The sequence below is a fragment of the Anopheles maculipalpis genome, chromosome 2RL, assembly GCF_943734695.1.
Source record: "Anopheles maculipalpis chromosome 2RL, idAnoMacuDA_375_x, whole genome shotgun sequence".
NCBI classification, from domain to species: Eukaryota; Metazoa; Arthropoda; class Insecta; order Diptera; family Culicidae; genus Anopheles; species Anopheles maculipalpis.
Window position 1 is genome coordinate 36,509,780 of NC_064871.1, and position 16,305 is coordinate 36,526,084.

The window sequence follows — 16,305 nt, forward strand, 5'->3', positions numbered from 1 at the left end:
CAATCATTTAGAGAATATCTCAACCATAGTAAATGACAAATGATACAATTAGCACGCAAAAGTATTCATATTTTGTCATCAAAAAATCCTGGTTGCGCTGTTTACCAGTCGATGCAATTGTCGAACCAATAAAAATTTCAAAGTTCACCTACCTTAGGACGTAGTTCACGCATACAACACTGTGTGGCTTTTGCTTGTCGTATATGACGGTGGCTTGCGTAACGACCCAAGCATAACCACCAGTTTTGGCGAGAAAACGGTAGCGGCATGTTTCACTCTGTCCCTTGCTGATGACTGAAAGAAAAATAATATGGAAAGATGGTTAAACCAATTATAATCAAATTCAAAGACTTGGTTAAATGTTTCGTTCCTAGCATTCTGTAATATTTTTTTACATTAGTTCATCTAATCAAACATCGAAAAACAAAAAAAAGAATATCGAATCCATACTTATACAAGGCTACAACTCAACATGTTCGTTCATCTAATTACCTTTAAGAGTTTCGACCTAATCAAACACAAAAGACCAGTGTAATGCAATTACAAGCACGATTTCCTTTGTGGGTACATGATTCAATCGCACATCAACTCCTCCAGTGAGTTCAAACAATGGCTTCTCAGTGCCAAAAACGTTGTTGAAAACTTTTCATCTGTTTACCAATTTTTACGATGGTCATAGAACTTGAAACGAATCCAAATAGAACCCAAGAGGGAGCAAAATTTTCTCATTTCCAAATGTATACAACGCTCCAACGCACAGTAGCGCGCGGAGGAAAACCAAGTGTCGAACCAAACACGAAGCAGAATGAAAATCAAAGAAAAACTTTTTCATTTAGTTAATTTGCCGCTGCTTTCCGTAGTTAACTGCATACTTTGCTCCCGTTTGGCAAATGCAATGGACGATTTCCGCTCTGCTTTTGCTACGGATTAGATGCTCTTCGGGATGCAAGCACGTGATGTTATCGGTGGGTTCGCGTGCAACGATTGGGTGGTTAGGTTTTTTTGGGGGAGATTTTTAATTTGACGCCAGCAGCGATATAAAGTGAATTCCCACTTGGAACTCTTTGTGGCGGTGCCGAGGAACAAAAGAAACCGAGATGTAATTAACACGGAATCAAACTTTAGGTAGCAACACCGAACAAGTATTTTAAACCGCACACTACCGCTTTAATTTCATGAAACAATTTTGCGGCTAATGACTGTTCGTTTCTAGTTAAGATAAACCACCATATTCCAATGAAGAATTCCATTATTTACTGACAACATGATAAGTTTTAACGAGAGAAGCAAATCAATACGGTTTGGAGAAGAATTGTTTTCGCTAGTTGCAATACACAAACAAGGAAAAAATATTTACTTTTAATATTTACAACACACAATAAAAAATTAGAATATCTTTGCGAACAAATGGGCTAAAGGTTTTACATTGGAAGGCTAATGGAAAGCGAACGAGTAATTTTCCGAATCGATTGAGCTTTTAAGAGCTTCACATAAATTCCCATCCTCTAAAGACCAGCTTATGAAACGGGGCGGAGCACCGGTACTGTGCAAATGGATAATAAAATCAAAGCTTCCGGAGCACTGCCCGAAGGTGGAATTTTCGGACAGGAAAGAACAAACCGAATGTTTTGTAAGTATCGGCCCACACCAAGTGAGCACACACACACACACACTTCTACACTAAAAGGGATATAATTTTCCCGTAACTGTTGGTGAGGTGGCAAGCGTACGTCAGGACATTTACCTATGCCACAACAACAATGCACCACGGACACGATTTCGTTACTGCACACGCCCAGTCCTTGCAGCCGCCACGTGTACAACAAAGTACAATTTACACCGGGTGGGGCGGGTGCACTGAGTGAAGCAATAATGGCTGTCATTAATTGTGAATTTTATCGTAGCTCTATAAAAATCAATGCACAATCGTAAGGTAGAACGGTTTATGTATTAGTGTTAAGTGTTGTGCCACGGTGCTTGAGCTACCAGGCGACTCCATCAGTGCACCGTTTCACCGTGAGTTGCAATTTCCTGCCCAAATAGTGCGTTTAATAGCGCTGCTATAAGTTTGGCTTTAAGCCTGTTTTTTTTAGCTTTTATTAACGTGCATTTCTTGCATTCACTGCTGATTTGATAGGAAAGAATGAAATCCCAAACCTTACGTCGCATTTTCTCGGTGCCGGTCGTAAACAGCAAAACAAAGGAGAGTGCAACAAGAGCCAAGAATAAATTCCTTGAGTGAATCCTTTACTCACTAAATAAGCTTATTAAGTCCATGCAAGATTTATTACGGGTTGAGCATAATTGAATTTTCAAAAACCCATCTCGCAACCAGTTAAAGTCGTGCATTCTTAATGCACCATAGATTAACCTGCTGATGCCCTTTTGTTTTTGCTTTCTCATTTCGTCTATGTTTGGCTATGGAAGGTATCATAGCGGATCGGGCAATAATAACACAGTGGACACAGTATCCCAAAGCATTAAGCATAATCTTACAGCAGCACCACTGCCGCACAACTTTGACTGTCACCGGGCCATTTTCGTTACTCTTACGGTTTGTTTGCATTTGCAAATAATTTTATCCCACCGCAACATAAAGAATATGCCATCCACCAGCTCTTCTTCGGAATTACAACAACTCTCCCGCCACTCCTTACGCTTCACTTCTTCCCGAGTATAGCGAATGGAACACACAAACAAACTTAGTCAGCATGAACAGCGACACAACGCAAAGCGCATTATAATCATGTAAACATTGTTTCACTTCTACTATCCCGCAAGGAGAGCCACTCGCGCGGTATCCACCGGCTCTTACCCTCTCCGATCTTTATTATGCTTTCCCACGAACGCCTTGTCTTCCTAGCGGGCCAAAAAAAAAAAAAACCGACCGACCCATCATGGTGGATTTATGGAATGCCGTAAATTGTGAAGATTACTTTTTATGGCATCAGGAGACAAACGAAACTATACATTCCCATCCCTGACCTGCCCTGCCAGTGGTGCCAGCGGCGAAAATGGTTTAACTTCTTTGTCCGCTCCTCAGAACTCTTTGACCGTGCTACGTTTTTCATCATTCGATTCCGGACACAAACAGTCCTGTAGGAAAATTGAAAGCAAAACTAAACTAAAGAAATTGTAACCGATGAAGCGGTTAAAGAAGTACACCGCAGGGAAGATCTGTCGTCCACGGTACAAAGTTTGCCCTGACCAGTTGCCAAATTTTAAGGGTATTAGTTTACAAACTGCACTCCCCTTTCGTTCCCGGTGCAAAAGAAAAAAAAAACAACCGACTCATGTCAGCAGCAGTGCTGCGCTTGAGTGCAGTAAACCTTTCAATCTGATAAGTTTTCAAGTTGCGTGGAAAGTTTACACCAAGCTTGTACACACACGAGCACGCGCGCGCACGTAGTTACCCGTTTAGATCTGCTACAATGCTCATTTTATTTCGTTTTATTCCCCATAGAAAAAAAATATTGCCTTTTTTTTTGCTGCTCAGATTCCAACCACACGAAGGCAATTTGTTTTTCGAAGGCGAATGATAATTTCCCTAGAGAATGTTGAATTGAGATTTCGCTTGTTTCGGGCTGCCTTGACGTGCCGTTCATTTTTCAATGACCCACAAACTGCAGTACATTATCAAAAATTACTATCCTAATGAAACTTTTTACGTAAATCACTCGTTGTATTTTATAACTTCCCGGCACCTCAACGAAAGCCGACAGTACTCTCGTTAATAAATATCATACTTCAAAATACAGATGTTACTATAAAAATATTTTTTACATGAACATGAACCTAAAGACGAAATACAATTATTATCTAAATCGGAAAAATGCAACCACTTGAAACAAACTTATGATTCGCCATAATTCATCACATAATAAAAACTAATCCCGTGAAAGAACCATAACGCTAAAGCTGCACTTGAACCCTTAATCCTTTGCTAATGATGCACTTGATTGTGCTTTTGTGATGTGATACAAACGAAGACGCGTTCATTCATCACATTCTGTCACTAGGAGTTTCCAATGGCAGTGACGAGCGCAAACCACAGCATCCACGCAACTGCTTTCGTTAATCTGTGGTGAAGCTTACGGTCTGCTCAAGCAATAAAGCATGCTTCAAAAGTAACTGCGTGATTGAAGTGTTTGTTGTCGTAATCTCTTCCCCCAAAATCTAAACCATTTCGTGATACGCTCCATTCTCAGTAATTTGTTAAAAGTACGCTAAATTGTGGTGTACGATAATCGTTTCTCGTACTTTGCTATCGTCGATGAGCATCAGGCGCTGGTTCAAATATCTTTCCACCACCAATAATATTCATTGTACTGTGTTGAGGATATCTTTCACCGGCAGACTAATAATCTTTTCCACGACAGGACCGACGAACTGCTTAGGGGCAAATAACATTAAAGCGCATAAAATGATTTCCCAAAACTTCTCAATCTGGCCAAAAAAAAAAAATGCAGCACCAATATCGTCCTAACCGATGTCACCAATTCTAAGTACAACAATCCTATAGAAGCGTAGACAACAACCTGCAACACATGCGAGATGGAGCATCGAAAATTCAATTAAATTTATGAGACGATGATAAATTATTTCGCTTCACCGAACGATTCATCAGCTCATATGGTTGTTCCTGCTGATGAAGATACGGCGACTGTGTAACGTAAGTCCTTATAATTCCCCGGCTCAGTTCCCAACCTAAGTTCCCAATACCGGTAGAGATATAATCACTCATACACACTACTCCCATGCCAGATCTCCTTGCGCGCTAAGTTACAAGTCTCTGCAGCATCAGTATGCACCGAGCAGATGAAAGCTAAAAAGTTAGCTCTACTAACGATTCTTACATTTTCCAGTAAAGTGGCAACACTCAGAGACAAAGACAAACCTGCATCATCCGGCGCTTTCGGACGTAAAGCGCAAGGTGAAGGATCCCGGTGTGCATACATCTCAAACTGATGAAAAGGTACCAGAATGATGCCACTGCCGCTAGCACGCCCTCTGATCCTGACGTGAGGTTGCATTCGTAATAAATGTTCCGTGATTAAAATAATAAAATATTGAAACATGAGCTACCGTGCGGCGATGTATCTTTTTCGGGTTCGGCTGATGAGACGGAGAGGGTCCCGGGGCTACTGTTTTCGCTTCGTGTGTAACTAAATTATTATTATCAATTTATTTATCCATGCTCCGTGTCCTCTTTACACTTCCTCCCTCGTTTTGCAGAACCTCTCGAGTCGTAACTTACCCATCCGCGGACCATTTTTTTCCGCATCCGTTGATGGAAGCTTTTTTATTTCATCGTTCACTCCCGCACGCTGCAACTCCATCTAATATCATTTCAGATTCAGAAACAACGCTTGACTTCACCGAACGATATTATGCTAAGCAACCCTGAAATGCATCCATGGGTTCCGACAAACACACAAAAAAAAAATACAACACACGAATGAAGTCGAGCTGTATGTTGATGTAATAACGTTAAAAACATAAAAGCCAACCACCAAACCTATCCAAGCCCCATCCTTCCACAGCCACCCGGTAAACACTCTTCGCTCCATGAACCGTTTTGTGAGAAAAATGCACAGGGTTGCGCTTCACGTGTTTGAGGGACTTTACGAACTGAATGGCGAACGAAGGACGTTAAATTTTAACTGAAATCTTGACACCGAGTCAACACCGAAGGATAAAGAAAACCGCATAAAGCGAATACCTGACAGCACCGTGCGCGCTGCTCCCTTTGGCGGATCATGTGCCCGTGTCGTGCGGATGCAATCGTGTTATCTTTCTCTGTGTTATTTTTTCGGTGCAATGAATTTGTTACTGTCGGTGCAGCTGTTGATATTTCGGTAAATTTTTCCTTCTCTACCTTCCTTCGCCGCACTAAGGATGTGCTTGTTTTGCGATATTTTTTTTTGGGATAGCAGAGTCACAAAGACTTCCATCGTATAATTTGGCACAGTCGAGGATTTCCCACCGCTCTACACACAGACACACACACATATAACTGTTGACGTTTCCAGCGACGGGAACGATTTACTTAGAACAAGTTGAGTGAAAATTTTTAAACTAACGGTCGAGCTCCCTAACCGCGCTCGTGGCAAAGTGGGTGGAAATGAAACTCCCAAGTTGATTAACTCAAATGTCATACACGTAAGGAAAATACCATGATAGCATTTTTCTTTTACGATGCACAAAACGACGAACGTTGTTGCATCGGACGCCTTTTCATAGCGAACCAGAATCCGTTTCCGTTTCATTCACTTAATCCCGAAGAAATTAAATGCTCACTTGACGGTCGGGTTGGCTGCTCGGGTGGGTGCATTTATGATTGCATTCTTTACGACCGTCACAACGCGGGCTGGGCTGGAAATGTCAAACGGTACCACCATTCATGAATGCAACAGAGAATGTATTACATTCTGAGCGCTGTCTTTTTTGAGACGAGGACTTTCGTTCATTCTTCCCAAAAAAAAAAAAAAAATGATGCAGTAGATCCTTCAATTTGCATGAACAAAGGAATAGAATATTTGCCAGCAAGCAAGACAAGCTGCACGGGGGAAGATCCGACCCCGGTCCGGAAGGCTCAGATGAAGAGAGGAGAGGTTTGCTCTGGGAAATGATACTTTTTTACGAGTTTTAAAACGTCACTGATGCAAATGATTGACGTGACATGAGTCCTGCAGATAAAACAAAGCTCATAGCTTGGAGAGAGAATGATGACACCGGGATACTGGACAAGATTTAGTTTGAATGGTCTCTTTTAAAAATAATGTATAACATTTTACGAATTTTAGACATTTCTCTTTAGGATGAATGTTTTTATCATTGAAAATTAGACACTTCGACAATAGTGAGTGATATGAAAAAACTTCAGCTTTGTCTGTGGAGCCAATATTAACTCACACATGGCAAACACGTTTACAAATGCTTAGCGAATGATAATAAAAAGCATCGGTCAACGAACGCATAAAAGAGGCACCGGGTAGTACCGCTTTCAATAAAAACACATAAATATTACAATCTACAATCACGGGACGGCTACCGGTCCCTTAACATCCACTTCCTGTCAGCACTCTCTGGTAACACCACCGCTTATTATATGATCCATAACAAAATAAATGTTAGAGAAAAGAGATAGCAAAGGGAGGAACAAATGGTATGGGGCAGTATGGGTACACGAGTAGCGTGACAAAAAAAAATGCAGCACAAATAAATGTGATTAAATTTTTATCGCCCTTTCGGGCGGAAAATCATGCAAACTACATAAAGAAGCCAGTAGCGTCAGCGCACTCACTTTTACTACCTTTATTGCCACAGTGACTCGTGCGGACAGCAGCTAGCGTCTTGTGTATGTTACCCTCCGATCGACGCGGCTACCGACGGGACGAGAATTTCCAATGCAACGGATGCAGTTTGTGTTCATCTGCTTATCACGTCCGTGCAACCGGTCGTCGTCTGCCACCCCGAACGCCGACACCTGGCACAAAATGTGTTTGCCATCTGCTTTATTTTTTCTGCGCGAGACCAAAGGGCATGAATGGCGTTTTCCATCTTCACGATCATTTCTATGACATTTTAGAAGCATCACTGGTTCGCGGACGCGTAACGCGGCAGGCACGGCGAACGTTGGGTCGAGACGCGTACCGCGTTAGCCACTTGTTCTCACTCGGTTGATGTAATTTTGCCATAATTCAATATTATCGCTAAATTATATTAGCCTCGTTTGGTGACGCTCACTTGCACTTTGGAAGTGGATGAAGTAAGTGAAGTAAGGCAGCCCCTCTGAAGGATCAGTGTGAAGTGGCAACGGTATGAGAATCTGGATCATCGCTCGGCGTATCTTGTAGTTTGTTCGCAACAAAAAATTAGCTTTTCCCGCTGCTTCAAAGCAAAATGGTAGAGAGACAGGCGGTTGGAGTTACGGGACACTAAGTGCCAATACAGGATTAGCCAGAACTCATAGTACGTTGCCGCTGCCTCGTGTTCACAGCAGCTTACAAGCTGTCATCAAGCGCTGAAGCTCCCGCTCGGGGAGTGGTCATTTTTCACCTTGCCGTTTACGAAACGCACACTCCAACAAGAATTGAGGCCGCCAGGGGCAAACGGTCGCAGAACTGATTGCAAAAAAGAGGAAGGTGCGAGCGGCAAAACGAACAAGATGAAGAAAAATTTGACAATACAAATGAAGATGAATTGCGCTAGCTAATCGAAGCTGCACTCTCCTGGGACGAGGCTCAAACAGATCGAAGCAGTAAGACGATACGAACGATACACTCTGAAGGTTGGCAGGTGATGGTACAATAAATGGGCTGCATTTTTTGGGTCATCGGCTTCATCCACAATACTCGACGGTTTAGCCACACTCCGCACATTGTACTGCATCATTTCCATTTGATAATAATGAACCATGTCAGTTAGATGCTAGCATCAAATTACACCATTAAAGATGGCGGCATCAACAAATCTGTCATGCAGTTACCGTACGTTTGTAGGTAGAGTAATTAATTATGGACAGCTCTTTCCGACTTTTTATTATTTAAAATAATTGATTGGGTCGAGATGATTGACGAAAAAGGAAAGAAATCACAAAGAAATAGAACTCTCATTTTCGTTAATTCGATCAAGATTCCTCACAATTCTTGTTCGATGTCTAAAATCTACTCTCAGTCCGTGATTTCCAAAAAAAAGGAATCAAAGAATCTGAATATAATAAGAAAATTAAAAAAAAAACGTTTAAGTCGTTTATCACGCCTGATTTTGCCTGCTCTTTGCCTTTAAATTCCTCAAAATATTCACAAGGTGCTCGGGGAACGCGAGTTACAGAATGACCTAGGCATTAAAATCTAACTAGTTTTATCCAAATTATTTTATTTACTTTTTCAGTATTTCAATGTGCTACTATTAGTTCATTTACCGAGCCCTTCACCAAAGAAGCTCCACGTCAAGTTCAAATAAGGCTGTTGTAATTCGTTGAACGCTGTCACTATCTGTGCACGGGGCACGAAACGAACTTCGTTTATGACTGCCAATTTAGTTACCATTTCGTGCCGGATCGTTTAGCTCCCGTTTCATCTTAAACGACCAAAACTAATGCCACAGCATCGCATCGATGAAACGACGAAGAAAGTGTGAGATGAAGGGAGAGAGAGAGATGTTGGGAAGAATGGTGCACTTCTTATGGTGCATTTCAGAACATCAAGAATGCACTCGATGCGATGCAAAGAAAGAGTGAACCAACTGCGCCAACATCGCACAAAGCCATTCGAACGAAAGCCATCGGAAAATGGAGATGGAGTTTTTTTTTCGCTCTTGATCTTTTTCGAGTGTTAGTCGAGCAAAATAAAATGTTTAAAAATCGTAACGATTGAAACGGCACCCACCCGTACGAGCATCAGTAATGGACCGAAGCGCGAAGCTTCATTGGAGTAAATTAACATTTCGATTCAATTGATTTAATTTTGCTCTCGACACGCGCGCACGATCTCCGTTCAACATCTTTCGCTGCTGCGGCAGTAGAAGAAGTTCTGCACTGTTCACCGTGGCTGTTTTGTTGCTCCTTTTCGTTTGTAATTCATCTCGGAATTTGTGCAGTGTAGTAATGTCGTAAAAATAACATTGGTTGCATTATGCGAAGCACGTGAATTTATGAAGGTTGGAAATTCCTGTTGCCTTCAGACCTTTCGTTGTTTATAATCTGTTTAGTGATCCATATTCTACGAAATTCTTTTTCATTACAATTTAACAACAAAACTCCAACAAAAATGTGTGCCAGTTAAAGAGAAATGCGTTCCACGGTGAGGAAAAGCCCAAGATCTGTCAACTAAATTTACCACCACTCTGTTGTTCATTCTTCTGATTTGCATTCGTTTATGTTGTCATCAAAAAAACATACACCAAAAACATGTTTAACGTCTCAGGACGCTTGCATGTGAAAAGTTCTTGCTGAAATACATTTCGTCATCACGTGCCGCTTTCAAATCTCACGTTCGTGACGGCTTTTGATGCAGAAAGTATACCGCCACTGCTGATCCTTTTCTCCTTTTTTGCCCAAAATCCATCGGTTTTGTTTTGCTCAATTTTTGGCTTCTAATTCGTTTAACTTCGAGCGTTCGAGCTTGCACCGATGATACGTTGAGGCAGATGCTCGAAAAATTACCTCCCGCAGAGCAACGTCCTGTCTTACAATCGAGCTCAATGCCATTGTGGTGCTTCAGAAAAACCGCATTGGGGTAGTCTTGGTTGCCACAGTTTCACGGTACAAGAACACCCCACCGGCCAACCGATCTAGCAAAACCGGTTGATGAGATGACGACGACGGCAGTGTGCAAAGGACGATGGTTCGATTGCTTTATAAACAAACTATACACCACGACCAACAACGCCCCTAAATGAAATGCAGAAAATGATATTTTTCAGGCTGTCGTCAAAACGAGCGCCGGGAAGGTAGTAGTAGCCAGGTGGAGCAGATTTCGAATGGCATTGCAAGGACGACTATTTTCATTCTTTAAACATGTGGATAGTTTTGAGTGAAATTGGATGATTTTTCCCACCACAACAACATTGTCACTGTAGCTTCCAGTAGCTTCGGTAATGCACATGATAATGAGCTAGGTTTGGGGATTTTGGGGATTTTTATGGAGCAAGTGTGCAAAACACACCTTGTGACATTTGAGAACCGTGTTCAGCTTAGGAGATTGGCATTATTATCGACGTTGCGATGAAAATTTCTGTGCAACACGAACATTGGGTATTATTATGGCAGGTTACCATTTTCTGGCTCATTGTGGAAAGGATGAACCCGGCGCACCTGTCTGCACACGGCAGGACTTGGGTTCAAATCCCATCCCAGTAGCAAGGACTGGAGATCCAACTTCTTCTTCTTGTCTTAACGACCTTTCTAAGGTCACACCGGCCTCCTAATGGCTTACTAGACTTGCTGATGCATCGTGGTTGGATGGGATTTGAATCCTGGTTCTGCTGTTTGAAGACCGGCGCTTCTGTCGCCTATACCAACGGCCTATCCAACTATGCCGTATGAATAAGTCTATTATTTAAACCTTTAGAGGTCCGGCGTGAACTATCAGGACAATATGTCAAGAAGAAAACGAACACATACAAGATTGAACAGATGCAGATCAAAAACCAACTTTTGCAACTATTTTGTTTATTATTTTTTTGAATAACAACATAAAAAATGTTTGATTTTATAAAGTAAAATTGAATTGGTTTATTGGTTCCACTAATAATTCTGTAAGAATACTCCCTCGGAAATTTTGAAATTGGATTTTTTAAACTAAGCATATAAAAGCGACGACTCAATTCCAGCTAGAAACCATCGAGCAAAGTTTGTATTGACAAGCTGTTTGATTTCTCAACGCTAGAAGGTACCATTTTTATCACAATGCAACTGTACAAATCAACTACAACCATGTTTGACGTACCAAGTGAGTAGTGTTACAATAGCTATCCTCAACAAACCATCCTTTCTCGCGTGCAAATGTGCAAATTCAACACTCCAAAACTTGAGTTCCACAATTCTCGTTTTGCTCGCTAGCAAACAACGTTACCATCATGCTAGGCAAACAGAAAACGCATCGCAGGGCTACGTAAAAGCAACAAAAAAAGAAGTAAATGGTAATGAAATGGAAGAGAAAATAGCCAAAAGGAAACATTTCCATCCGTTGCATCAAGCTCCGGACCTGGCACTTTAATAAGAACCACCACCGGAGTCAACGTACAGAGTCGTTGTTGTATAAACCAGTGCCGAAAAGCAAATGACAAAACGAAAAAAAGGATCGTTGCATACCCAAAAAAAAAACGTAGCTCCAAAGTGTAAACAAATAAAGCGTCCGAAAACCTCAAAGCTTCAACGGCATCAACAGTGTTCATATTGATGTTCGTGTGGTAAATATAGACCGATGGTATCCGCGCTTGACACGAAACGTTAACTATACACAAACTTTGAGTTCTTGCAATCGTTATTAATAAAGCTAAAAAGGTATACGTAAATAAGGGATTGCTATTGGTGGTGCAAAGTGCAACCGAACGAATCCAGGGGTTCACTGTTTTGTCCTTGAGAATGACAGAAAAGCATTGCATGCAAAGAGTTTTTCTTCCTTGGGCGCTTTACCTCTACTGGGAAATCGGAGTTCCTGGACACAAAAACATTTTGTTTATGTTGTGCTTATGGTCAGAAAAAATGGTTTGTAGTTGCTTTAGAGCACAGAAACTACTTTTGCATAATCGATGATTAAAAGATGACATGTTTTGGTACTATTTTTACATAAAATGGAGTTAAAAAACTACCTACTAACACTGCGACGCTTCTACGAAATGCTGTAGATACAATTTTATGACGATCGCGTTCCAATTTCCACAATTTTATCCCAACATCCCAAGAGGCGTGTACATAGAGGTTTTATTCCTCTTTCATTGATAAAATCACCTTCGACTACATCTTACATAAAACGCGCTATAAACAACTTAACTTTAGCAAAAATCTCATCCACAGCACGTCGCCATGGGCCAACATAAAAGTGTCAAGAATGGGTAACTTTATTTTTACAGCTGAGGCTACTAAACGGTTGCTCGTGGTCTGGGCAAACTTGTACAACATTCTCGCCGAGAAATCCGGCATCATTCGGTGATGCGACGACCTGTAACTTTTGTTTTCTTGTCTATTCGTATAATCAATGAAATTTCATGGAAGCAAACGACAGCAAAAAATCGATCGGTAGTTGGAGGTTAAAAAGAGCGTTTGTCTGAGATCATCATTTTACACGTTGTAAGCCCAAGCCCTATTGACCTTCGACATTCTCGCCACAATAAATGGCATCAGGAGGACAAAAGTAAGAGTCATTGCGCGCAGCTTAGCTCACGAGATTCGTTTTTGAAGTATTTTATTAGTATGACTCAACATAATGCAAATAAATTATTCAACATAATGCAGTTGCACTTTGTAAATACATTATTTCAAATTACTCATGCATTTCATTTCTTTGACAATATGGCCACTGATAGAAAAGACTTAAAAAAATTCGGAATTAAGAAATGCAACAGAACCAAGCAAACCGGTTAAATGGTTGGACCTATAGAGACGCTAGAGCTGAGCCAGCAAATGTCATTGACCTGAGCTGCAGCCAGGCGGCGCTCCCATGTACGTAAGTCACGCGACTTCTTTAGCCCAACGGTGGACAAACCGAACGTTCGACCCATATCGTATTGCAACAAGATTAGTTGCATTCTGCAATGCTATAACCCCTACAGTCTGGCGCGTTTCGGTGGTGCAGTGGTGCAGCAAATTGGGCATACTTCACTTTAGCCCCAACAAAACGCGTACTTGAAAGTGCGTGCTAATGTGCCGCTGGCAATAGTCGTTAACGTACGCAAAAGCACGTTACCTTTTTATGACTGCAAACAGAAGACTGAATTGGAGCAATCGTGACCAACGCTGGTTGACACTTAGCTTGTCATTGTTATTATCATCGTGAAATATAGCAATTATCTATCATAACGTCTGAGTGAGAAAAAAACACGGAGAGTTGTTTCAACACACTTGTGGAAATAACGTCAAAAACGCTGTATAGTTAATTAAAAAGTTGGATAAACATTATCTAATTATTAATCTCTACTTTTCTATAAATAGCATCATCTACATTCATATAAGGAAGCGTTTCAGAATATGCATGAAATATGCTCTCAGGATGCGTAACTCTTTTGTTTCCTACTTGACTCCATCGATTTCCTATTCCATAACGGTGTTGCATTTACAACTTCCACAAAAAAATGGAACAAATAAACATATTCCGATACCCTTTTACCAATGAAACGGAAACATTCAAACGAACCTGTTAGGACCGGTTCGGCGAAAAAAAAAAGGATGCCGTGCAAATTTCCCTAAGAGATCAAAAATATCGCTCCATTAATGGTCCTTTCCAAACGTCATCAAGCGCTTAAATTGAATGGAAAATCGCGTTTGATATTCTATTTGATCATTGCTATATTGTTGACCTCGCATATACAGCTTTTTTGTTATTGGTGTTCTTTGCCAATCGGTAATGATAAACGATCAAATACTTATGCTACCTTTTCCATCGTTAACGGGTTCTTTCTCGGTTTGCTAAAGCAGCACAGTTTAAATTTGTTTATTTCAGGTTCAATAGTCTATGATATTTGACCAAAATGCGTCCGTGATGTGTGGAGTAAGCACGCAGCATCTGAGTGAAAAATATAAAACAATAAAAAAAAAAACATGCAACCGAGGGAAATTCTTGAAAAACAACTATTTTCGAGCGTAAGATATTCGGGACAGCAGCAAAAAGCGTAGGCAATTCGGAGTTGTTTTTTTTTACTTGGATTATACATTTCTTTTGGGAGGTGCAACAAAAATAGGGCATTGCCATAAATTATATTAACAATGCTTCTCATTGAGTTGCAGTTCAGTGAAGAAATGTGACAGTGAAGAAATTACCATTAATTTATGTAACATTTAGTCATGACAAGTCACAAACAGGCGCAGTTTGTATTTGTACACTCCTTTTTATTTTGTTTTTGTAAAGGAAAACATATCATCGCACAAACGACACAGCATCAAAATTATATATATAACACGCAGTTGTTAAAAAAAATCCATTTTGTGCGGCGCAATGTTTTCATTTGTGTCATATCGTATGCACTTTATGTTGGGCTTCGACCAAAATGGCAGTACCGTTTTGTTTCTTGATTCGTTCATTCGCCATTGTTTGCGGTGTCTCATATATAGTATTTTAATTAAATCTGAATAAGAAAAACTTTTTTAAATCGAAAAGTACCCCAATATTCCAATAAGCAATTAGTATAATTCGGAAAAAACTATAAATTAGTCAATATCAGATTTATTCTCACATGCCAATTAATTAAGGTAAGTACGAATTTTTTTAAATAATCTTAGATTATTTGAGTTCAGCAGCGACACTTATCGTGCTCGATTTATGAAAATAGAACAACCACCGACGAAAACGAAAAATTACAACGACTCAAGAGTGAAGAGTTGTTTTTAATGTAAAAAAACGTACCCAACCACACATATGCATACTCATTTCGTACAAACATCGGAATCATTTAGTAGCAGAATTTACGATTGCAAGCTGCTGCACCAGCGTAGGGGGCGCTTTGCTTCGTTTATCTCTTGTATTTTCGCGTTTTGCACTCCACCGTCCGCACATCACCCAATAGCAGAGTGCTCCAGCAACTCGATTGGATTGACACCATTTTCCTCGCTTTACCTGCTTCTCACAGTGCACCATTTGGCTTGCAGGCTGCACGTGATACACTTGCCCCCGAAACGAATTTGATTAACTTCTCCCTTCTGGCGAACGTACATACCCCGTCGGACAGAAACCACACCGAAAGCTTGAATGGAACGAATCGCGCACCACGCACTGCCACACAAATGGATACTACTCGAGATTCTTATCTGAAATTGTTTATTGAAAACAACAGCCTCCCTACACCGACAGGCAGCCACCAGATCAGAAGAGATGTTTTTTTTATTTTTATTATAATATGCAGACCCAGTCAAACGGACCGATCCCAATCGGTGTTCTGTATAGCAATCGTACTGCTTGCGATCGTAAATCGTAAGTGGCGTCCAGAGAACCAGTTCGCTGCTTTAGCAATGGTGCAAATCCTTACATTCACATGCTGCGTAAAGGGTAGTGATGCGTATGTCGTACACACACACGTTTAAGTAGTGAGCAAAAGTGATCGAAAAATGTGGCGATCGATTTGAACCCGACGCCAACAGATCAAGAAGGGTATGGGCGAGAAAAAGCTGACAAAAAAACATACGAAACAGAACACAGACACACCAAAGCGAAGGTAAATTAATTCATTTCGCACGATGATTTATGACCGATAATGTTGGGCGAGCGGAGCACCGGCCACAATACCCGGTTGATATTACCATGCTTCTTTGGAACTTTTTTTTTGTTGCTGTTGATAAATTTACTATAATCAAACTAAGATATCGCGCTACCATCACAGACCTCGAGGCGACCAGCACTGAAAGCCCCCAGATGACCCAGTTACTATCAGCAGTTTGGTGAGCCGGGCGACTGGAAGCAAAGCTCTCGGAAAATGTGTTTTCTGTACGGGCAGTGCTTTTTTAATTTGTAAATCATGGTAAATGGTGAATAAATTAAGCTAACGTGTACGACCGATGACAATTTGCGCGAGACGCAACCAACGCGACAGCGGAACCTAACCAACGGAGGAATGGCTCAGGGATGGAAGAAAGCCGAGGCGAGTAATTAA

General features: G+C 41.0%; 1 protein-coding gene across 3 annotated transcripts in view; it reads right to left on the reverse strand.

The window, feature by feature from the left end:
• LOC126558309 (protein similar) overlaps positions 1 to 16,305 on the reverse strand; it is a 116,267-nt gene that overhangs the window by 79,253 nt on the left and 20,709 nt on the right. For 2 of the 3 annotated variants that reach the window (XM_050214304.1, XM_050214303.1), the window contains exon 6: positions 153 to 294. In XM_050214304.1, the coding sequence (XP_050070261.1) occupies positions 153 to 294 (142 nt within the window). Of the gene's footprint in view, positions 1 to 148; positions 295 to 16,305 lie in introns of those variants that run through there. The other variant, XM_050214302.1, reaches the window with a different exon arrangement.